This window comes from Heterodontus francisci, chromosome 1, assembly GCF_036365525.1.
Source record: "Heterodontus francisci isolate sHetFra1 chromosome 1, sHetFra1.hap1, whole genome shotgun sequence".
NCBI classification, from domain to species: Eukaryota; Metazoa; Chordata; class Chondrichthyes; order Heterodontiformes; family Heterodontidae; genus Heterodontus; species Heterodontus francisci.
This window is the reverse complement of record NC_090371.1, coordinates 273,659,146-273,683,382: the sequence shown is the minus strand read 5'-3', so window position 1 is coordinate 273,683,382 and position 24,237 is coordinate 273,659,146. Positions and strand designations below refer to the sequence as shown.

The window sequence follows — 24,237 nt, the reverse complement described above, 5'->3', positions numbered from 1 at the left end:
TTTCCAACTCTCTTCCCCATCCACATAATCACCAATTGCATAGAGTATGGCAGGCTTTTACAATTATAAATATGAATTACAATAAATCCCAATACTGACCAAAGTACTTTAACTTTGGAAAGTCTTTAAAATAAGAAAAATTATTGCTTCTGGTTATTAAACACTAATTATTAGGCTTGATTCATCGATTTGCCTATTGATTCAGTCTATTGAGCAGCTTGGATAGACAGCCACAAAACCACATTTTATACCATTTTTAATGACTAACTTGAAAAGTGGAATGTTTCTGTAAAACAAATATAGACAGGGTAGAAAGTGAGGAATTTCATAAAAGAACAACCTTGAACTGATTCAAACTTAAGGATCTCTGTATTGGGAAGGGGGCAGAAATAGAAAATGATCCGAGAAGTTTCGGAAGCAGCAAGATTAAAAAAAAATCTGACTGGAAAGGTCAAAGTGTAAAATGTCTGGGAAAGAAAGGATGAGACCACATTAACCAGTCCAAGGTTTAAGTTTTATATTTTATTATTAGAGGAAGAAGAAATTCTAAGTGAAAAAAAATTAAGCAAGACATCAGAAAGTTTGTGTATGTTTACTCATAACAAATGGAGAGAAACAACTTTTTATTTCTTTATCTAAATTATCTTACGGAAACCCAGCGACTGATTATCTGAAGTAGTTTATTGTTCAAATACACCAAGTTAAGTTGCAAACACTTTGTCAATTATATACAGAAAAAGTACAGTAACAGAACAGTGATTCAAACATTGAAAAAGGGACATTTTCCTCTAACACTCCAGAAGGGGCATTGTGAGTCCCCTTCAAAAGTTCGTAGCATACATTCAGAACAAGTGTTGTGTGCCTCTTACTGAGAAAAAAAAAAGGACTGGAAAGCAATATATACCTGGTAAAACTACAACTAAAAATGTCATGACTGTTGCATTTGGACCTGTTTATTATACCATTTGTACATCAATACTTCACAGTCTCTGGGTAAAACAAAATGACAAGTAAAGCAGGCAAAATCTGACAGTTGGGACTGAATACCATATTTTCCATACTGAAACAAAAAATAATAATAAATCACTATTAAATTGTGCTCAATGCTCCAGGCATAAGACTGCCTTCAGTATGGCACATTTGGTCCATGTTAATGCTATTCAGTTGTGGCAAACAGAAGTAATTTTAGAAAAACATTTAAATTATTGTTGCTTTTTCTGTAGCAGGTGAACTGCTGGCGTGGTTGTAGTGTACAATTAAGAACTCTTTACAGGAAATAGTCTGGAGTACGGCGAGTGACATGAGGCTCTCCACGGCGAGGCGCTGGATCAAACTGAAGGCTGCGTGAGAGGAAAGGAATTGCATTTAGTACATGGAATCAAAAGAACACCAAAAGGCATCAAGATACAAATTTACTACTTGGCATCAAACAGGTCAATAGCGCTCAACAACAGTAAAACTGCAGTCACAAAAAAAACTATGAAAACTGCAGCCATAACTCATTAAATATCTGCTGCTATTCTAAGTGCTTTTGCTGGTTTTCAAAAGTTAATGTTTCATATCCTTCACATATTAGTTTCAATGAAAACTGAAAATCAAAAGTATTTTATATTCAATGCACTAGTTGTGAAATTTCTGCCGTGAAATCTTGGCTGGGTCAGTCTGCAGCATTCAACTCATCAGAAAAGGGAAGATCTTACAAGAAAAGAAAACAATTCTAAAACTAAAGTTACAAATGTACAAGGTTATTAAAGCAAAGAGGGTTTCCAAAATAGTACAGGACCAATAAAAGGAAGGAATCCGCCATTTCAGCAAAGTTTATAATATGGAGAGGGCAGCAAAGCCAGTCAGACCACTTACATTAGTATCTGTATCTACACAATTAACACTTATTTAAAAGTAAAATTAAATATCTAACTGAAGCTTAAAACCTAGTTTGATAATGTATTTAGAAACTGCAACAGTCAATAACCCTAAATTAAACAGGTTGATTTCAAGTTCAAGTCATGAGACGAAGACACATTAGAAACATGAGCAAGATTCATAATATTTGCAAGAAGCAGAGTTATTCAAAAATTATCCACCATGAAAATGCAGGCATGAACTGGTCAGTGTGAACTAAAAAGCACAAGATTCCTGATCTGAGCTGGTGCAGCAAGATGGGTAATCCATTTAGTTTCAGTTGTCCTGGACTACAAAAGCCAAAAGATTAGCAAGAGCACCTTGTCCAGCACACAGGGCAAGGTACTGCAAGCAGCCAATGCTTGGGGAACTGTAACCTAGCACAAGTCAGCCATCAACATTTTTTTTTTAAAAAAAGGAAAGCACTTGAGCTAATGTGTCTTTTGGCCCGGGGGGGGGGGGGGTGGGGTGGGTGGCAGGGGTAAAGACGAGGAGGGGGAAAAAAAAAAAAAAAAAGAGATGCATCTGGAATTTATGCACCTCCTCGCACTACAGGTCCCAGGAGAAAAGACAAGGTGGTAAATTATTCCCACTTTTTTCCTGTTACGGCATGTGGTGAAGCGTTTGGTGGCTTCCCTTGTTCAACTCCCACCTAACTGTAGCAAGTGTTTTTTTAAAAAAAGGGTTTAACCCCTTTGTGTTTTATTTGTAAAATATACAGACAGTGACAGTTTTTCTTGTAGGTTTAAAACAGAAAAATTGATCAATATGCCTTATCCCAAATTGTCACAACCGCACTTGCGCACACGCAAAGAGTCAGATAGAGAGGAAAAGGAATAAGTGCTTGTATGTGAGGTAACTATTGGGGGTCACGGCAAACCTGTTGAATTCTCTCCCTCTGGCTTGCTGGATTTCTCCCAATCCCTGAGCTGGAAACAAACTTCTTGCTGAGGCTTCTTCCTCAGTATCTCCCCCTCTCTCTTCAGGGATCTACCTTTAAGGTCAAAAATGATTTCACACCTTTGTCTCTGTTGGGTAATGTGGATCTCCCTCCCTGTGGTGACCAACAATGACCTAGGTTATGGCTACTTCACACCCATTCAATTCAAAAGTGTCTCTTGATGGGTTCAGGATGAGAATAATCAAGTGATGAGGTTTCCACTTTATACTTTTTGTTTCAGAAAATCCCATTCAATTCGGGAATGTTTCAGGGTGGGTGTAATTGACCCCTCCCAGCTCAAACATTTGTCCCTGTCAGACAGTTTGAATACAAAGGCTAGGGAGTTTTTAATAAAGGTAAAGTCAATTTTATAATGCTTCAGTTTTAGTTATTTTTTCCATCGTTGCTCTTCTTGTACACATGACACTTCTACATTACTCTGCCATTAGTTGCTTGGTGGTGCAGAGGAACTAAAAGGTGGCTACTCAATGACATTTACTCCCGCAGAGAAGTTCTGGACATGTCTGGTGTTGATCCAATGAGAAATGTAAACTTGAACATGCATCACATGTATGAAGGAGTATGACTCGATACATCCCTGGGCCATTGTGTAAAACGAAGTAAAAATGGGCACAAGTATCTAAAGGGCTCATGGGATTTACCTAGTTACCAGATATAAAAATGGGAAGCTTTTACTGCAAGAATATATGCTAAATATAGTGCTGAAAGATGCCAAGTTACACAGGAAGTCTGTTTAGATTTTCAAACCAAACTTTTTCAGCCTTTTGCTAAAACTGGACAAGTTTTATAGTGGGGGGGGGGGGGGGGGATCATTGATAATTAATGCACCGCCTGAAACACATGTGTATGTTAAAATATTCTTAAAATTTGGATTTCATTATACTTACAAGGAATACTTCAGTGTGTCATCTAGCTCCATAATAGCAGCTTGGTTACCACAGCGATAACAATAATTTGGAGCACTGAATATTGTTACCACATTTCGATCATGGCACCAGTTGTATCCCTGGGATTTAACAAATGGAAGATTTTTAACATTTTGCAGACACAATACACATAATTCCTTCTACAAATGATACAATAAAGTACCCCATTAAATGCTCAGAATTATCTCACTAAAGCTTTTCAGTTACAGGATCTGAATAATTCAGTGGATCTTTAAGAGTCCCATGATAACACTTCACCAGTCTGCTAAACCATGTCACGCATATAAAGTATTATGGGGGACACAAGAACAGCTATTAATAAGTCATTCATTTTATAAACAATTCGGCTAACTTTCCATAAAATACTAGGATCACACAAGGTACCCCTTGTAAATGGTAGTCTACCTACTACACAAGCCATCTAAATTGCACTGCTTTTCGAGAATACTCAGTTGTCTTAAGGCTAGAACGAACTCCATGTAAACGGTTTGCTATTACAAGACAAATGCAGCTTACTTTTCTCATATACGGACACTATGATGACAGTATGCACAGATGGATTTCTCAGTCTTAACCATCAATACTTTGCATTATGTACATTGTACAAGGATGTCAGTTTATTAAAAGATTTCAAAAATCTAAAGGAAGCATATTTTTCTCCCCTAAAACTCACTACTCTGTTTCATGGTTTAAATTATTAAACAAAATCACATTTAGATTGGTCAACAGTATTTATACACAGTGGGTTACACAGACTATGAAGAATCAATGAACTGTTCAATAAAGGCATCTGGTTCTCCTCTGATAAAAACAGACATTTCCTCTTCCTAAATTCAATGCCAACTCTGTGGCATTACTAACCAAGTCAACGGAGTCTGAACTCATGTTAGTTGGTGATTTCTGTAGTCCTATTTTAAAAATACATGAAGTAATATTGTTACATTTCATGAGTAATCTGGATTAAAGGGATGAATACAAGGTGTAGAGAATCCAAAAACCTTAGTCATAAGGATGACTGGAATTTTGCACACTATGTGTTCTATCTGCTCACAACACTTCAAATTATTTCATTAAGCTTTTATAATTTTTCAATTTGTAAGACCACACAACACATTTTTGGGTATTGTACCAGCTTTAAATTAATTCTAAAACAGAACCTTCAGAAGACAAAGATAAAAAGGAAAGCATTGAACATATTTAACTATATCAGCCAAATAGAGCTGCTCTCCTTTTTGAAGGAAAGATTTGATGCTTAGTTAATACAATTCCTATGATTTCAGCATTGATACAGAGCCAGACTAGCTGGAGTTAAATTACCAGGGCAATTATCTGTTTCCACTTTAAGATACATGGCTTTAAACCAAGTCTATACTGAAATAAGCTAGTTTTGAAACCAGTCCTTTGAGGTGCAGGATGCACAAATAGAATGCTAACCTACTTAAGTCTGAAAGCTACAGTTTGATTTGTTCCCATTTAAGCACACAGTACAATCTTAGTTTAGATATAGTTTCCCTCACCTCCATTACAAGTTGATGTGCCCGAGACACCAGAGTGAGCCCATTTGCATGGTTAAACGTTTCAGAAATATCTTGTCCAAATGTGTACCCCGCACCTCGTGGAGAAATCCCCCAACCGCCGCGGTCATCAGGATCCGACCACAGCAGATCGCACATTGGACCCTGATTGAATAGAGAACAGGACTCATACAGCCACAGTCTTACTAAAATCTTGTTGACAATATACACATTTGCTCTTCTGTGTAGCTTGTTAGCAAAAATCAGTTTTAAACTTGCATCTCTAAACAGTAAATGAGATGAAGTTAAGTGTAACTAATGTGAAATGCAAAAATACTTGGAGTTCACATTACAGCTGGAGGGTGTTACACTTGAAGCAATTTTCACATAGAGTGACAAGGTGAAAATCAATTTTAAAGCTCCTTGATGGCTCATTTGGTTGTCATCAGGTAATTAGCCATACACCGGGAAGATCACAGCTGCAATCCTTAGGCTGTGCAGAGTTAGCTGATATCAGAACTCCACAATTGGCTTGCGTCCGAGTTAGAAGGACAGTCATTCCTATACTTAGTGACCACTATACAGCGAGCTGCTGGAAGAGTATGGGCATTGTGCGTGGACATTGAATATAGGATTAAAGTTGGCTGTTTTGTCCCTTTTTAAAAAAAAAAGGGAGACCAAATGACACGTATAATGCCCACTTGGGCAAGTATCACAGTACACCTGGATGTGCATGCCAACAAAAGAGTCAAAGGAGGGAGGATGGAAATGTACTGAAGAGGAAGTTAAAAGCAAAGAAAAACCTGTAGAAAAAAAAAGGCATGAACAGAAGCAACAACACTGCTTTGCAGAAGAGGACCATCTTTTCTCAATAGCAGTCCCAGCATCTTTCAGGCTTGACAGAAGAAATCTCAAATAGCCTGGCTGGGGATCCTTGGTACATTTAATATATAATAACTTAAAAGGCATTTTAAGCAAATCTCCAAATTTGAAGATAACAATGAAGTGAAGGAAGGTTAAGTAATGAGCAATAATGCAACACTTATTTTAGATGACTGCTGTGGCAGATATAATTCAATGCAGATGAAGCTAGGTATGACAATGAACCAAACGTAAATGAAACCATTGTGCAATTTACAAAGCACAAGAGTTACAGTTACAGGGACAGTGCAGACTTTAATGAATGAGCTTAGCTCTAGTATTAAAACAAGGTCAATATAGTACCTAGTTATCTTTACAGATGGAAAAAGTTTAATCAAAGATATTGCTGCCTTTGAAAGGGTAGAGATGAGTGACAAAGATGATCTAAGTATTATAAGATAAAGAAAATTGGCTTCTTTTCTTTATAAAAGCAGGCCTCGAGGTGCTCACCTACTAGGTTTCAAACTTATGAAGGGAATTAAAATTGATCCAAACCAATAGCTTTCAGGACTTTAAAAAAAAAATCAATTAGGAACAGGAAAAATCATATGTAACTTTTTTTCAGCCAAATGGCAATAGATTTCGGGAATAAATTACAAGGTCAGGCAATATCAGCAATTAGAAGTGCCAGCTGGACAGGTTTCTGGGACTGAGGAATATGGTAAAAGCTGGGTTGGTGAGGTGGATCCATCAAAAAGATCATGTTATTGAGCCTAATAACCATTTCCTATTTATGATCACTATTGAAAATTCCATTAAATATAAATAACAGTGTCCACAATACAGGGAAGGTTATTCCCTTTCAAAGAAAAAGTGAAGCTTTTACTGCTGTGTTTCCTGTCAGCTAAACTCTACTGTGCAATAGTTTGTATTTTAATATGAGAGGAAATCCCACTACAAAACAAGACTTGGGGGATAATTTAAGTGATTTTCTTAATAGGAAAAACATTGTATTGCACTGGTATAATCCTGATATGTTTACATCAGTCTAAGCTTTGGCCTATCAGACAATATCTTTAAATATGATCAGAAAATTTATTTACACTGAGAAATTATTGTACAGCGACACTTTGATTTGACTACAGCAGAGGATACATTCAACATGGCCCAATTCAATAAACTGTTAAAAGTAAAATAGTTGCAAAGCATTGAGAGTTTGGACAGAACAATATGAAATGGAACATTGTTGAGTGTGGCTGCCCATACACACAGTGTTTGCAACATTCCAGAGAAAACAACAGTCCCTCCCCTTTCCTCCAAAAATGTGGCACTATCAAGTTAACACTTTCTCCACTGACTATAAAAGTGAATGTTGCCATCCATTACAATTGTAAGTTCTTAACACTGGGCCAAAGGCAATTAAGGAGGATGACTCAGTGCGCCAATCTTTCAATTTCTTGCAATAGTATTTTTTTTTGAGGTGGTGCATCAATGGCGACCAAACACCACCACAGGGAGCTCACCTCGTGAGGCACCTCCTGCAGACGATCCAAGGCTCGAATATGATCCAATGTGTCTATGGATGGAGAGAGGCCACCATGCAGACAGAATATCTGTGGATGCCAAATCATCAATAAGTGAACACAGTATTCATTTGAACAGGGTACACTGAAAACAAAATCCTATACAGAGCTGCAAAATAAAAATTTTCAAAAGTATACAAATTGTACTACACATACGGCCTTAATTTCCTATAAAGGCTGCAGAATGAACTGCTTTACCTACACCGTATTCAAATTAATTTTGATTGCAAGTTTGAAATTTCAAAAAGCTAGTCTTTTAATTGTCTTTTTTAAAAATCCTTCTTGGTTTTACTGCGTTTACAAGAACATAGAAAAAAACCTGTACAACAACTAGGCAAAGTTAAGCCTCTGGGCTCATTTACTCACTAAATGGAAACGAGAGTTGGGCACTGTTTCTTGGGCAACACCAAGCCGAAATGATGTTGAGGAGAACTTCTTCTTGAACCCACTTGTGCATGTAAACCTACCAGCCTACTTAAGACAGGGTGTTAGTTATTCTGTTGACTACTCCTTGAATGACACCTCCCAAATTCATATCCCTCTTTGCCTCCAATTAAAGTGCCAGCTGCCACCTCCATAACATCCCTTGCTTCTGCTCATATGCTGTTGAAACCATCACCCATGTCTTTGTCACCCCCAGATTCAAATATTCCAATGCTTCCCTTCCCCATCATCCACTTTTCAAACTCTGCAAAAAAAAGAAAACTGCTGTCCATATCCTATCTGACACCAAATCCTGCTCTAATATAGAAGCAAAATACTGCAGATGCTGGAAATCCTCAGCAAGTCTGGCAGCATCTATGGAGAGAGAAGCAGAGTTAACGTTTCAGGTCAGTGAACTGAGTTCTGATAAAAGGTCACTGACCCGAAACGTTAACTCTGCTTCTCTCTCCACAGACGCTGCCAGACCTGCTGAGTATTTCCAGCAGGTTTTGTTTTTATACCGAATCCTAGTCTCTCATCACCTGTCCTTGCTAACCGACACTGGCTCCAGGTCCCACAATGCCTCCAATTTAACGTTCTGATCCTAGTGTTTAAATCCCTTGTTGGGCTTTCCTCTCTATCAACCCCACACCACGCTCCCCTCCCCCCTAGAATCATAGAAAGTTTAAAGGCACAGAAGCAGCCACTTGACCCATTGTGGCTGTGCCAGCCATAAAACAACCCACCTATTCTAATCCCACCTTCCAGCATTTGGTCCGCAGCCCTGCAGATTACAGCACTTGAGGTGCATATCCAGACTTCTTTTGAATGAGTTGAGGGTTTCTGCCTCAACTACCCTTTCAGGCAGTGAGTTCCAGCCCCCCACCACCCTCTGGGTGAAAAAAACTGTTCCTCATCTCCCCTCTAATTTTTCTACCAATCACTTTAAATCTATGCCTCCTCGTCACAGACCTCTCTGCTAAGATGAATAGACCCTTCACCTCCACTCTATCCAGCCCCCTCAATATTTTGTACATTTCAATCAGATCTCCCCTCAGCCTTCTCTGTTCCAAGGAGAACAATCACAGCCTATCCAATCTTTCCTCATGGCTGCATTGTCCCAGTCCTGGCAGCAACCTCATAATTCTCCTCTGTATCCTCTCTAATGCAATTACATCCTTTCTGTAATGAGGTGACCAGAACTGCACACAGTACTCAATTGTGGCCTAACCAATGATTTATACAGTTCCAGCATAACCTCCCTGCTCTTATACTCTCTCTTGGTGAAAAAGGAAAAGATTCCATATGTCTTCTTAACCACCTTATCAACCTGTCCTGTTACCTTCAAGAATATGTGGACTTTCACTCTAAGGTCCCTCACTTCCTCTACACTTCTCAGTATTTTCCCATTAATTGTGTATTCCTTTGCCTTGTTTGACCTCCCCAATTGAATCACCTCACACTTCTCCAGGCTGAATTCCATTTGCCACTTTTCTACCCATCTGACCAGACCATCAATATCTTCCTGCAGCCTACAGCTATCCACCACATGGCCAATCTTTGTGTCATCTGCAAACTTCTTGTTCATGCCCCCTACATTAACCTTGCAAATTGTTAATATATACCACAAAAAGCAGGCAACACAGTACTGAACCCTGCGGAACGCCACTGGAAACAGCTCTCCAGTCACTAAAACACCAGTCAATTACCCTTTGTTTCTTGCCACTGAGCCAATTTTGTATCCACCTTGCTGCATTTCCCTGGATCCCATGGGATTTTTTTTTAAAAACCAGTCTGCCATGTGGTACCTTGTCAAAAGCCTTGCTAAAATCCATGTAGACCACATCAACTGCACTACCTTCATCTATCTTCCTTGTAACTTCTTCAGAAAATTCGATCATGTTGGTCAAACAAGATCTTCCCTTAACAAATCTATGCTGACCATCCTTGATTAACCTGTGCCTAAGTGACAGTTTATCCCATCTCTCAGAATAGATACCAATAATTTGCCACTACTGAGGTTAGACTGACTCACCTGTAATTATTCAGTCTATCCCTCACTCCCTTTTTAAACAGAGGTACAACATGAGCAGTTCTCGGCACACCTGTATCCAATGAGGGCTGGAAAATGATGGTCAGACCTTCTGCTACTTCCTCTCCCACTTCTTTTAACAGCCTAGGGTACATTTCATCTGGCCCTGGTGATTTATCAACTTTCAAGGATGCTAATCCCATTAATACTTCCTCTCTCCCTATGTTTATCACATCTAATACTTCACACTCCTCCTCAACTACAATATCTGCATCATCCCCCTCTTTTGTGAAGACAGATGCAAAGTATTCATTAAGAACCAAACCAACATCTTCCGCCCCTACATAAAGGTTACCTTTTACCCTCTGGAACTCCATGTTTCAGAGACCTTGCTGTCCTGTGTATCCTCCTCATTGGTGGCTACATCTTCAGCTGTCTAGGCTCTATGCTCTGGAATTCCCTCCCTAAACCCCTCCATCTCTCCTCTAAATAGACAGTTCTTAAAACCCACCTCCTTGACCAAGCCCTTTCTGGTGTCTCCTTCTTTGGCTTTGCATCTAGTTATCTGATTAAGCCTCTACAAGGTATTTTGGGACATCCCAAGTTAAATCCACTACATAAATCGAAGTGTTGCAAGGGAAGCGATTGGCTAAAATCCATATGATAAATTCACCTACTCTGAAAGCAAACAAAGGGCTTAGAAGAACTGTTTTCTTGTGAAAGCAAACATCCGCACCCTCCCGAGTAATTAGTTATACGGTACAGCTTAACCATTAAAGACATCAGAACAGTCTAGAACTATTTATTCCACGGCAGATGGTGAATTTTGAATTGGGGGTACTTAAAGTAATTAGGAGAGTGAAGAGGGGGCTGAAAAAACACTGGCGGGCAGGATAAAGGAAAATCCCAAGGCGTTTTATAAGTATATTAAGGGCAAGAGGATAACGAGGGCAAGAGTAGGGCCCAAAGTGGCAATCTGTGTGTGGAGCTGGAGGACGTAGGTGAGGTTTTAAATAATTACTTTTCATCTGTGTTCACTATGGAGAGGCATGATGTAGGTGTAGAGATCAGGGAGGGGGATTGTGATATACTAGAACAAGCTAGCATTGATAGGGAGGTGGTATTAGTGGGCTTAAAAGTGGATAAATCCCTGGGCCCAGATGAGATGTATCCCAGGCTGCTATGTGAAGCAAGGGAGGAGATTGCGGGGGCTCAGACACAAATTTTCAAATCCTCTCTGGCCACAGGAGAGGTGCCAGAGGATTGGAGGACAGCGAATGTGGTACCATTATTCAAGAAGGGTAGTAGGGATAAACCAGGTAATTACAGGCCAGCGAGTCTATCAGTAGTAGGGAAGCTATTGGAAAAACATCTGAGGGACAGGATTAAATCACCTGGAGAGGCAGGGATTAATCAAGGATAGTCAGCATGGCTTAGGGAAGAGGAGGAGGATGAGGATGATGAGATCATGTCGAACAAATTTGATCGAATTTTTCGAGGAGGTGACTAGGTGTGTAGATGAGAGTAAAGCAGTTGATGTCGTCTACATGGACTTCAGTAAGGCTTTTGATAAAGATCCCGCATGGGAGATTGGTCAAGAAGGTAAGAGCCCATGGGATCCAGGGCAATTTGGCAAATTGGATCCAAAATTGCCTTAGTGGCAGGAGGCAGAGGGTGATGGTCGAGGGGTTTTTTTTGCGAGTGGAAGCCTGTGACCAGTGGTCCACCGTAGGGATCGGTGCTGGGACACTTGCTGTTTGTAGTGTACATTAATGATTTAGACATGAATATGGGAGGTATGATCAGTAAGCTCGCAGATGACGAGAAATTTGGTGGTGTCGTAAATAGTGAGGAGGAAAGCCTTAGATTACAGGATATAAATGGACTGGTAAGATGGGCGGAGCAGTGGCAAATGGAATTTAATCCTGAGAAGTGAGGTGATGCAATTTGGGAGGACTAACAAGGCCAGGGAATATACAGTGGACGGTAGGGCCCTTGGAAGTAGAGGGTCAGAGGGACCTTGGTGTACTTGTCCATAGATCACTGAAGGCAGCAGCACAGGTAGATAAGGTGGTTAGGAAGGCATATGGGATATTTGCCTTTATTAGTCGAGGCATAGAATACGAGAGAAGGGAGGTTATGACAGAGCTGTATAAAATGTTAGTTAGGCCAGAGCTGGAGTACTGTGTACAGTTCTGGTCGCCACACTATAGGAAGGATGTGACTGCACTAGAGAGGGTGTAGAGGAGATTCACCAGGATGTTGCCTGGGCTAGAGCATTTCAGCTATGAAGAGAGACTGGATAGGCTAGGGTTGTTTACCTTACAGCAGAGAAGGATGAGGGGGGGGGGGGGGGAATCCTGATTGAGGTAAACAAAATTATGAGGGGCATAGATAGGAAGAAAAGTTTTCCCTTAGTGGAAGGGACAATAACCAGGGGGCATAGATTTAAAAGGCAAGGCACAGGGAGGTTTAGAGGGGATTTGAGGAAAAATCTTTTCACCCAGAGGTTGGAATCTGGAACATACTGCCTGCAGGGGTGGTAGAGGCAGGAACCCTCACAACATTTAAGTATTTAGATGAGCACTTGAAACGCCATAGCATACAAGGCTACGGGCCAAGTGCTGGAAAATGGGATTAGAATAAATAGGTGCTCGTTGGCCAGCATGGACACGATGGGTCGAAGGGCCTGTTTCTGTGCTATATAACTCTATGACTAAATAGTTAGGATAAAAACCTATCATTTAAAATTAAGCAGCATTTTAGGAGATTAGGACACCAACAAATGTACTGAATGAGCTGTCAGGCTAACTTAACAAGAATAGGAGGCACGTAACCAGATACCAAATCTCCAGACTCCCTTGAAAATCTATTTCATTACAGAGTCGTGGACCTTTATATTTGAATTTGTTATTGACAGTAGGAGAAAAGCACATCTGATTGTCACAGCATTCTCAAGGTAAAGCTACTTCATGAAACTTTTATGACAAATGGAAATGCACGAGAACAGATTTTACTCACTTGACCATCCACTAAGGCTGTCAAAGGGAGATAATCAAACAGATCTGTAAAGTATTTCCAAACGCTAGCATTTCCATATTTCCTTAGGCATTCATCGTAAAACCCATATACTTGTGTGATCTGTCTGCTTTCATGGTTCCCTCTTAATATTGTGATACGTTCCCGATAACGAACCTGTTTAAAGAAATGTAGTAATTAATTTTCAGCAATGTTCCCAGTGGCTGTATGTTAGAACAAGGTATAACTGAATATGAACAAGTTTTTAGTACTTCAAACAGGTCAGAGAATTCGCCAGGTGAGCACTAGGGAAGAGTCAACAAGTACAGAATACATAAGGCAGCCTACTGTAAGTAGGGAAAGGAAATATCATACCTTTAATGCTACAAGTAATGTGACAGTTTCAACTGAGTAATAACCTCTGTCAACATAATCTCCCATGAAAAGGTAATTGGTATCTGGGGATTTGCCCCCAATTCTGAACAGTTCCATGAGATCATGAAACTGTCCGTGGACATCACCACACACTGTGACGGGACATCGCACCTCCTGTACATTTGATTCTTTTGTAAGAATTTCTTTAGCCTATGGAAGCAAAAACAAGGAAGTTTCATTTACTAAAGCCAGGAAAACATCGAGTTATAAACTGTCTTATGTTAAAGCTAATTACTACAGCACATAAATAGTTTCTCTAGCACATCTCAAAGAACCACAAATCGAGTTGCTATTCCAATGAGGACCTTAGAGAATTATGCTTGATGTATTTCCTCTTCCGTGGAATCTAATAAACTAGCAACCCTTTTAAAAAAAAAGAGGGGAATAAACAGCTGTTGGTAGCATGAGAATACATTCACTTTTAACTACTTGCGAGTACAGCTGACATGAGTAACAATAAAAGTATCTGATCATCCAATATAAGCTAGTGTTAATCAAAACAATAGTTTAATGATTTTATGTTGTAACTTCTCCAATAAAGGTAGCCAAATGAAAAATCAATACAATCCTATTTAATTGCTATAAAATCAGCAGTGGACAACAAAGAGGAGCCATTTTAGAACTTGTACTGGATTTTAAAATCTCCCAATTTTTCCACTAGTTGTCAGCTCCATGTCTGCACCCTCGAGGGATATTATTGGGAGATGGACAAGGGCAGTCCTAGAAGCTGGTTTCTTCTGTGCAGCTCCGGAAGGCAACACAACAGACAAGGCCAGTAGGGGTGTGGGTACGAGGATGCAAGTGAACATGCTCCTTCCATTACATAGCTCAGGATGCTGATGTTCCAACAAGCCATCACACTTAAAACAGGATTTTGTATTGGGGCACGAGTGCTGGGGAAAATGGAAAACCTTCCATTCAAGGAAAATCGATGTCTGGTGTAGCAGTTAGGTGCAGTGTAAAGCTCCCTTGACTCTATCCAAATAATGCACCTTAGAGGGACCTCAAGAGTACCCCCACAATACTATATTTTTCTATTTTCTAAATCAGACAGCCTGTGGCTTGTAGGAGAAATGTTGCAAATCATGCACGGTTTTAACTGGTGAGTGCCCTAACCCATTTTGTAAGTTTTTTTAAAAATTCATTCATGGGATGTGGGTGTCACTGGCCAGGCCAACATTTATTGCCCACCCCTAATTGCCCTTGAGAAGATGGTGGTGAGCTGCCTTCTTGAACTGCTGCAGTCCATGTGGGGTAGGTGCACCCACAGTGCTGTTAGGAAGGGAGTTCCAGGATTTTGACCCAGCGACAGTGAAGGAATGATGATATAGTTCCAAATCAGGATGGTGTGTGACTTGGAGGGGAACTTGCAGGTGGTGGTGTTCCCATGCATTTGCTGCTCTTGTCCTTCTAGTCAGTAGAGGTTGCGGGTTTGGAAGGTGCTGTCTAAAGGAGCCTTGGTGCATTGCTGCAGTGCATCTTGTAGATGGTACACACTGCTGCCACTGTGCGTCGGTGATGGAGGGAGTGAATGTTTGTGGATGGGGTGCCAATCAAGCGGGCTGCCTTGTCCTGCATGGTGTCGAGCTTCTTGTGTTGTCGGAGCTGCACCCATCCAGACAAGTGGAGAGTATTCCATCACACTCCTGACTTGTGCCTTGTAGATGGACAGGCTTTGGGGAGTCAGGAGGTGAGTCACTCACTGCAGGATTCCTAGCCTCTGACCTGCTGTTGTAGCCCTGGTATTTATATGGCTACTCCAGTTCAGTTTCTGGTCAATGGTAGCCCCTAGGATGTTGATAGTGGGGGATTCAGCGTAGATTTAGATGAAGGACACTCAGCTCATTCATCCACATTACACCAAACACTGCATCCTGCTGGGTTTTTTTTTTAAAATAATGCAGACAAGGGTTTTTCCCCACATTCCATATGCTGTTTGTCCTGCATAAAAATGTTCCTTACATCAGTCCTAAATTTGGAGTTTACTGGTAAACCTGTCTGTCCTGGTCCAGCTGTCACAGTTTCGTTTAAAAGTAATATTTTGGAGTTTGTATTCTATACTGGTTATCATATTACACCTCTGTAAGGTCACCTTTCAAGGCTGAAATGGAAGGGAACTGGGATTAAAAAAAGACGACCATGAACAAGATGGTAGGGAAGACTTGAGGAGCTAAATGATTTAGTCCCATTCCAGAAGCCAAAGTTGCTCCAATCTTCACTCAATGCAGTTGTTGGACTCGAGGGATCAACAGACCAAAGGGATTTCCATCCCAACAGCCTAAATTGGATCTGAAACCAATATCCAGAGCTGAAAGGCCATTTTCTAAACCACCGTACCAAATAGCTCCATTAGCCTTATTTACAAGGATAATGATGTGCTCAACATATATTGCCTATATGTCACTAAGATTTCAATGAAGATTCAGGATGTTCATTTGAACTTTACTATGCTCACAAATCAGGGTAAAATACTGGCAAGCACTGAGGCTATATGCCCCTGACTGAGATCAGTTAACTGCGTTTAGACTGGGAGTAAACCAGTCACTGGTATTCACAGGGACAGGAGCAATTTGAGGTGGTGGATTAAGAATATTGCACTCTCAATGTATCAGTTGATTAAGGCAGTGAGTAGCAGAACCTGTGCTGTCAGACTGCTTGCCTGACATCCAGTCTTGGATGAAGTACACTTTCCTCCAACAACTTCTTCTTTGGCCTCCTTGTCTCAGGAGACAATGGGTGAGCGCCTGGAGGTGGTCAGTGGTTTGGGAGCAGCGCCTGGAGTGGCTAAAAGGCCAATACTAGAGTGACAGACTCTTCCACAGGTGCTGCAGAAAAAAAATTGGTTGTCGGGGATGTTACACAGTTGGCTCTCCCCTCGCGCTTCTGTCTTTTTTCGTGTCAACTGCTGTCTCTTCGACTCGCCACACTTTAGCCTTGCCTTTATGGCTGCCCGCCAGCTCTGGCGATCGCTGGCAACTGACTCCCACGACTTGTGATCGATGTCACAGGACCGCGTGTCGCATTTGCAGACGTCTTTAAAGCGGAGACATGGATGGCCGGTAGGTCTGATACCAGTGGCGAGCTCGCTGTACAATGTGTCCTTGGGGATCCTGCAATCTTCCAAGCGGCTCACATGGCCAAACCATCTCAAGCGCCGCTGACTCAGTAGTGTGTATAAGCTGGGGATGTTGGCCACCTCGAGGACTTGTGTTGGAGATACGGTCCTGCCACCTGATGCCAAGGATTCTCCGGAGGCAGTGGAGATGGAATGAATTGAGACGTCGCTCTTGGCTGACATACGTTGTCCAGACCTCGCTGCCGTACGGCAAGGTACTAAGGACACAGGCTTGATATACTCGGACTTTTGTGTTCAGTGTCAGTACACCATTTTCCCACACTCTCTTGGCCAGTCTGGACATAGCAGTGGAAGCTTTTCCCATGCGCTTGTTGATTTCTGCATCTAGAGACAGGTTACTGGTGATAGTTGAGCCTAGGTAGGTGAGCTCTTGAACCACTTGCAGAGCATGGTCGCCGATATTGATGAATGGAGCATTTCTGACGTCCTGTTCCACGATGTTAGTTTTCCTGAGGCTGATGGTTAGGCCAAATTCATTGCAGGCAGTCGCAATCCTGTCGATGAGACTCTGCAGACACTCGTCAGTGTGAGATGTTAATGCAGCGTCAAAGAAGAGTTCCCTGATGACGACTTTCCATACTTTGGTCTTCGCTCTTAGGTGGGCAAGGTCTTGTGTGGAGGAAAATTCCTTCTTCTGAAGACTTGAACGCGTGTGAGAGCAGCAGGGAGAAGAAAATCCCAAACAGTGTAGGTGCGAGAACACAGCCTTGTTTCACACCACTCAGTATAGGAAAGGGGTCTGATGAGGCGCCGCTATGCTGAATTGCGCCTTTCATGTTGTCATGGAATGAGGTGATGATACTTACTAGCTTTGGTGGACATCCGATCTTTTCTAGTAGTCTGAAGAGACCACGTCTGCTGATGAGGTCAAAGGCTTTGGTGAGATCAATGAAAGCAACGTAGCGGGGCAACTGTTGTTCACGGCATTTCTCCTGTAGCTGACGAAGGGAGAACAGCATGTCAATGGTCGATCTCTCTGCTCGAAAGTCACACTGTGCCTCAGGGCAGACACGCTCGGCCAGCTTCTGGAGCCTGTTTAAAGCGACTCGAGCAAAGACTTTCCCCACTATGCTGAGCAGGGAGATTCCACGGTAGTTGCAGTCACCGCGGTCACCCTTGTTTTTATAGAGGGTGATGATATTGGCATCGCGCATGTCCTGTGGTACTGCTCCCTCATCCCAGCACAGGCAAAGCAGGTCGTAGAGGGAGTGCTGAGAGTATGGCAGGCTTAGCACTCGATTATTTCAGGGGTAATGCCGTCCTTCCCAGGGGCTTTTCTGCTGGCTAGAGAATCAATGGCATCACTGAGTTCCGATTTTGTTGGCTCATCCAGCTCATCCATGACTGGCAGAGACTGGGCTGTATTGAGGGCGGTCTCAGTGACAACATTCTCCCTGGAGTACAGTTCTAGGTAGTGCTCAACCCAGCAGTCCATTTGCTTACGTTGGTCAGTGATTGTGTCCCCTGATTTAGATTTGAGGGGGGTGATCTGCTTGATGGTTGGCACAAAAGCTCTCCTAATGCCATCATACATTCCTCTGATGTTTCCGGTGACTGAGGCCAGCTGAATATGACTGCATAGGTGTTGCCAGTAGTCATTTGCGCAGCGCCTGGCTGTTCTTTGTGCAGCACTTCTGGCTGCTTTAAGTGCTACAGATGTTAACTCGCTAGGGGCTTTTTTGTAGTCCAGCAGTGCAATGCGCTTAGTGGCTATGACAGGTCCCAGCTCTTTAAAAAGTGAGATTGAAACCAGTCTGCATTCCGCTTCACACGTTTGCCATAGGTGGTCATGGCTGACTCATAGATGGTGTCTCTGATGTGGGCCCACTTGGTCTCTGCATCCCCTGTGGGAGTATTTTGAAGGGCATTTTCAAGTGAATTTAGAAATTTTTCTAACAGCTGTGGATAAGAAATTCTGCTCGTGTTGATGCGCGGGTGGCCCTTCTGCTTGGAGAACTAAACAGTTCCAAACAGAACTAAACTAAAAACAGTTGTTAAACCAAAGCTATTGTTCTTGGCCGCAACACAAAATCCATACCCTTGCTGCTGAATTCAGCCCACCTCCTCAGTCAGTCTCAGGCTAAACAATATTATCTGCAACCTAGCTTCCCATCTGACCCCATATCCTTTCAGCTCAAAAGATCACCTCCATTCATCACAGAAAGTTTACGGCACAGAAAAAGAGGCCACTTGGCCCATCGTGCTTGAGCCAGCCGAAAAACGTTCCACCCATTCTCATCCCACCTTCCAGCATTTGGTCCGTAGCCCTGAAGATTATGGCAACTGAGGTGCATATCCAGACTTCTTTTGAATGAGTTGAGGGTTTCTGCCTCAACTACCCTTTCAGGCAGTGAGTTCCAGACCCCCACCACCCTCTGGGTGAAAAAAACTGTTCCTCATCTCCCCTCTAATTTTTCTACCAATCACTTTAAATCTATGCCCCTCTAGTCACAGACCTCTCTGCTAAGGTAAATAGGCCCTTCACCTCCACTCTATCAAGGCCCCTCAATATTTTGTACATTTCAATCAAGTCACCACTCAGCCTTCTCCGTTCCAAGGAGAACAACCACAGCCTATCCAATCTTTCCTCATAGCTACATTTTTCCAGTCCCGGCAACATCCTCGTAAATCTTCTCTGTACCCTCGCTAATGCAATTACATCCTTTCTGTAATGAGGTGACCAGAACTGCACACAGTACTCAATTGTGGCCTAACCAATGATTTATACAGTTCCTGCATAACCGCCCTGCTCTTATATTCTATATGTTGGTGAATAAAGGAAAGGATTCCATATGCCTTCTTAACCACCTTATTGGCCTGTCCTGCTACCTTCAAGGATCCGTGGACATTCACTCCATGGTCCTTCATTTCCTCTACAACTCAGTATTATTCCATTAATCTTGTATTCCTTTGCCTTGTTTGACCTCCCCAAATGCATCACCTCGCACTTCTCTGGGTTGAATTCCATTTGCCACTTTCTGCCCATCTGACCAGACCAGACCATCAATATCTTCCTGTAGCCTACAGTTATCCTCACTATCTACCACACGGCCAATCTTTGTGTCATCTGCAAACTACTTGATCATGCCCCCCAAATTTACGTCCAAATCATTAATATACACCACAAAAAGCAGAGAACCCAGTACAGAGCCCTGCAGAATGCCATGGGAAACAGCCCTCCAGTCGATAAAACACCAGTCAACCATTACCCTTTGTTTCCTGCCACTGAGCCAATTTTGTATCCACCTTGCTGCATTTCCCTGGATCCCATGGGATTTTTTTTTTAAACTGCCTACCATGTGGGATGTTGTCAAAAGCCTTGCTAAAATCCATGTCGACCACATCAACTGCACTACCCTCATCTATCTTCCTTGTTACTTCTTCAAATTTTTTTGAAGTAACAAGTTGGTCAGACAAGATTTTCCCTTAACAAATCCATGCTGACATCCTTGATTAATCTGTGCCTAAGTGACAGCTAATCCTGTCTGAGAATAGATTCCAATAATTTGCCACTACTGAGGTTAGACTGACTGGCCTGTAATTATTCGGTCTATCCCTCGTTCCCTTTTTAAACAGAGGTACAACATTAACAAGTCTCCAATCCTCCAGCACCACACCTGTATCCAGTGAGGACTGGAAAATGATGGTCAGACCTTCCGCTATTTCATCTCTTGCTTCTTTTAACAGCCTAGGAAACATTTCAACTGGCCCTGGTGATTTATCAACTTTTAAGGATGCTAATCCCATTAATATTTCCTCTCTCCCCATGTTGATCACATCCAATACTTCACACCCCTCCTCCTTAACTGCAATATCTGCATCGGCCCCTTCTTTTGCAAAGACAGACGCAAAGTATGCATTAAGAACAATGCCAACACCTTCTGTCACAACACAGGTTACCTTTTTGGTCTTTCATGGGCCCTACTCTCTCCTTAGTTATTCTCTTACTCTTAATGTATTGATAAAACATCTTTGGGTTCACCTTGATTTTGCTTGCCAAAATTCTTTCATGCCCTCTCTTAGCTTTCCTAATTTTCTTTGATTTTACCCCTCCACTTTATATTCCTCTCGGCTTTCTGTAGTATGGAGTTCTGTGTGTCGGGCATAAGCTTTACTTTTCTGCCTTATCTTACCCTGCAAGCTCCTTGACATTCATGGGGCTCTAGATTAAGCTGTCCCACCCCTTTTCTTTGTGGGAACATGTTTATTCTGAACCCTTTGAATGTCTCCCACTGCTCTGACACTGATTTACCTTCAAGTAGTTATTTCCAGTCCACTTTGGCTAAAATCACTCCTCAGCTTAGTAAAATTGGCCTTGCCTCAGTTAAGAACTTTAACTCCTGTTCTATCCTTGTCCTTTTCCATAATTATGTTAAAACTAACTGAATTATGATAACTACCACTCCTTCCACCTGCCCATCTTAATTTCCCAAAATGAAGTCTAAAACTGCAACCTCTATTGTTGGACTTGCTACATACTGGGCAAAAAGATTCTCCTGAATGCACCTCAAGAATTCTGCTCCCACAATTTCTTTCACACTAAAACTATCCCAGCTAATATTGGGGTAGCTTAAATCCCCTACTTCTACTGCTCTATTATTCTTGCATTTCTCAGAGATTTGCCTACAAGAACTAGGAGCAGGAGTAGGCAATTCAGCCCCTTGAGCCTGCTCCGCCATTCAATAAGATCATGGCTGACCTCCTCTTGTCCTCAACTCCACTTTCCTGCCCATTCTCCATAACCCTTCAACCTATTTCTAATTAAAAATCTATCTCCTCCTTAAATTTACCCAATGTCCCGGCATCCACCGCACTCTGGGGTAGTGAATTCCACAGATTCACAACCCTTTGAGAGAAGTAATTTCTCCTCAGCTCTGTTTTAAATCTGCTACTCCTTATCCTAAAACTATGACCTCTCATTCTAGATTGCCCCACAAGAGGAAACATCCTCTTTATGTCTACTTTGTTAATCCCCTTAATCATCTTAGATACCTCAATTAGATCTCCTTTTATTCTTCTAAACTCGAGAGAGTAAAGGCCTAAACTGCTCATTCTCTCTTCATAAAACAAGCCTCCCCATCTCTGGAATCAATCTAGTGAACCTCCTCTGAACTGCCTCCAATGCAACTACATCCTTTCTCAAGTAAAGGGACCAAAACTGTAAGCAATGGTCCAGATGCGGTCTCACCAGTGCCTTGCACCGTTGCAGCAACACTTCCCTACTTTTATACTCTATTCTTTTAGCCAAAATTCCAGTTGCCTTCCTCATCACCTGCTGTACCTGCAGACTAGTTTTCTGCAACTCATGCACGAGGACACCCAGATCCCTCTGCACCGAAGCACTCTGAAGTTTTTCTCCATTTAGATAATAATTTGCCTTTCTATTCTTCCGGCCAAAATGGATAACCTCACACTTATCCATGTTAAAATCCATCTGCCAAATTTTGGCCCATTTATCTAATCTATCCATTTGTAGATTTCTTATTTCTTTATTGCAACTTACTGCCCCACCTATTTTAGTGTCATCTGCAAATTTGGCTATTGTACCTTCTATCCATGCATCCAAGTCATTTATATAGATTGTAAATAGTTGGGGCCCCGAGGAACGAACCCTGTGGCACCCCACTAGTTACATCTTGCCAACCTGAAAAACATCCATTTATCCCGACTGTTTTCTGTTGGTTAGCCAATCCTCTATCCAAGCAAATAAATTGCCCCTAACCCCATGTGAACTTACCTTGTGTATTAACCTTTTGAGCTGCACCTTATCAAATGCGTTCTGGAATTCCAGATAAACTACATATACAGGATCCCCATTATCCACTTTGCTTGTTACAGCTTTTAAGAACTCTAGCAAATTAGTCAATCGTCAATATCTGCTCTTCTATCTCTCTCTGTTTAGGGGTCTATAGTACACTCCCAGCAATGTGATTTTCCCTTTTTTGTTCCTTAGATCAATCCATATGGCCTCATTTGATGAGCCTTCCAACATACCATCCCTTGACACAGCTGTAACAGTGTCTTTGACCAAAATTGCCACTCCCCCTCTTTATCAGATCTGAAAACTCTATCCAGGAACGTTGAGCTGCCATTCCTGTCCCTCCTTAAGCCATGTTTCTGTAACAGCTATATCATACTGCCACATCTATCTGTGCCATAGAAACCCTATGCCCTCAGCTCATCTGCTATACTCCTTGCATTGAAATGGATACCCTTGAGCACTGCCAAACTTTATTTTCTAACCTTTGTTTCCTCGGTCTTCCAGACTCAGCCATTAATTTTCTACCTTCCATTTTAATTTTGTCCCAACTGAGTCTACTCTCGGGTCCCATCTCCCTGCCAAACTAGTTTAAACCCTCCCCAACAGCACTAGCAAAACATCCCAGCTCTGTTTAGATGCAACCTGTCCGGCCTGTACAGGCCCCATCTCCCCCAGAGCCAGTCCCAATGTTCCAAGAATCTAAAGCCCTCCCTCCTGCACCATCTTTCCAGTCATGCATTCATCTGTCTTATCCTTCTATTCTTGTACTCACTTGCATGTGGCACTGGGAGCAATCTAGAGATTACTACTTTTGAAGTCCTGCGTGCTAATTTCTTACCTAGCTCTCTAAATTCTGACTGCAGGACCACATCCCTCTTTCTAACTATGTCGTTGGTTCTGATGTGGACCACAACTGCTGGCTGTTCACCCCCACCCCCCACCTTTCAGGATGCTCTGCAGCTGCTCAGTGATATCCTTGAACCTGGCACCAAGGAGGCAACGCACCACCCTGGATTCACATCTTCGGCCACAGAAACACCTGTCTGTTCCCCTGACTACTGAATCCTGATCACTATGACTCTTCCAGTCTTCCCTATACCCCAATGTGCAGCTGAGCCACCTGTGGTGTTATGCACTTGGCTCCGGCTGCACTCCCCAGATGAACCATCACTCTCATCAGCATTCAGAATGGAACACCTGTTGGACAGCGAGATGCAATCGGGGGTCTCCTGCATTACCTGCATGTTTCTTTATGACTGCCTGGCGGTTGCACATTCCCTCTCCCTGCATAATCTTAAGCTGTGGGGTGACCACATCTATAAACATGCAATCCACATAGCTCTCATTCTCATGAATGCATTGCAGTGTCTCCAGCTGCCGCTCAAGTTCCAAAACCCAGAGCTCAAGCTGCTTTAATTGACGACACTTCCGCACAAATAGTTATCCTGGATATGGAAAGCATCCTGGAGCTCCCACATAGCACAGGAGGTGCACTCTCTAGGTTGAAGCAACCCCTGCCATAACTATTAGCTGACCCTTTGCCAATGCTAAAAAAAATTTCCCAATACTAAAACACCCGAGAACTATTAATAAAACCTTAGTAGGACTGATAAATCCTCCTACTAATCAATACAGTTCACTAGTTAAAATAAACTTTACTCAAAAAAAATACCAGCTATTCATCC

General features: G+C 42.0%; 1 protein-coding gene across 2 annotated transcripts in view; it reads right to left on the bottom strand.

Annotated features, from left to right (window-relative positions):
• Window positions 1–663: 663 nt before the first annotated feature.
• Window positions 664–24,237, bottom strand: part of ppp2cb (protein phosphatase 2, catalytic subunit, beta isozyme) — a 32,202-nt gene continuing 8,628 nt past the window's right edge. For both annotated transcript variants that reach the window (XM_068045295.1, XM_068045304.1), the window contains exons 2-7: window positions 13,596–13,805; window positions 13,224–13,397; window positions 7,688–7,777; window positions 5,307–5,468; window positions 3,751–3,869; window positions 664–1,340 (exon numbers count right to left, since the gene is read on the bottom strand). In XM_068045295.1, the coding sequence (XP_067901396.1) occupies window positions 1,268–1,340; window positions 3,751–3,869; window positions 5,307–5,468; window positions 7,688–7,777; window positions 13,224–13,397; window positions 13,596–13,805 (828 nt within the window). In that variant the 3' untranslated portion in view covers window positions 664–1,267. The remainder of the gene's footprint in view (window positions 1,341–3,750; window positions 3,870–5,306; window positions 5,469–7,687; window positions 7,778–13,223; window positions 13,398–13,595; window positions 13,806–24,237) is intronic.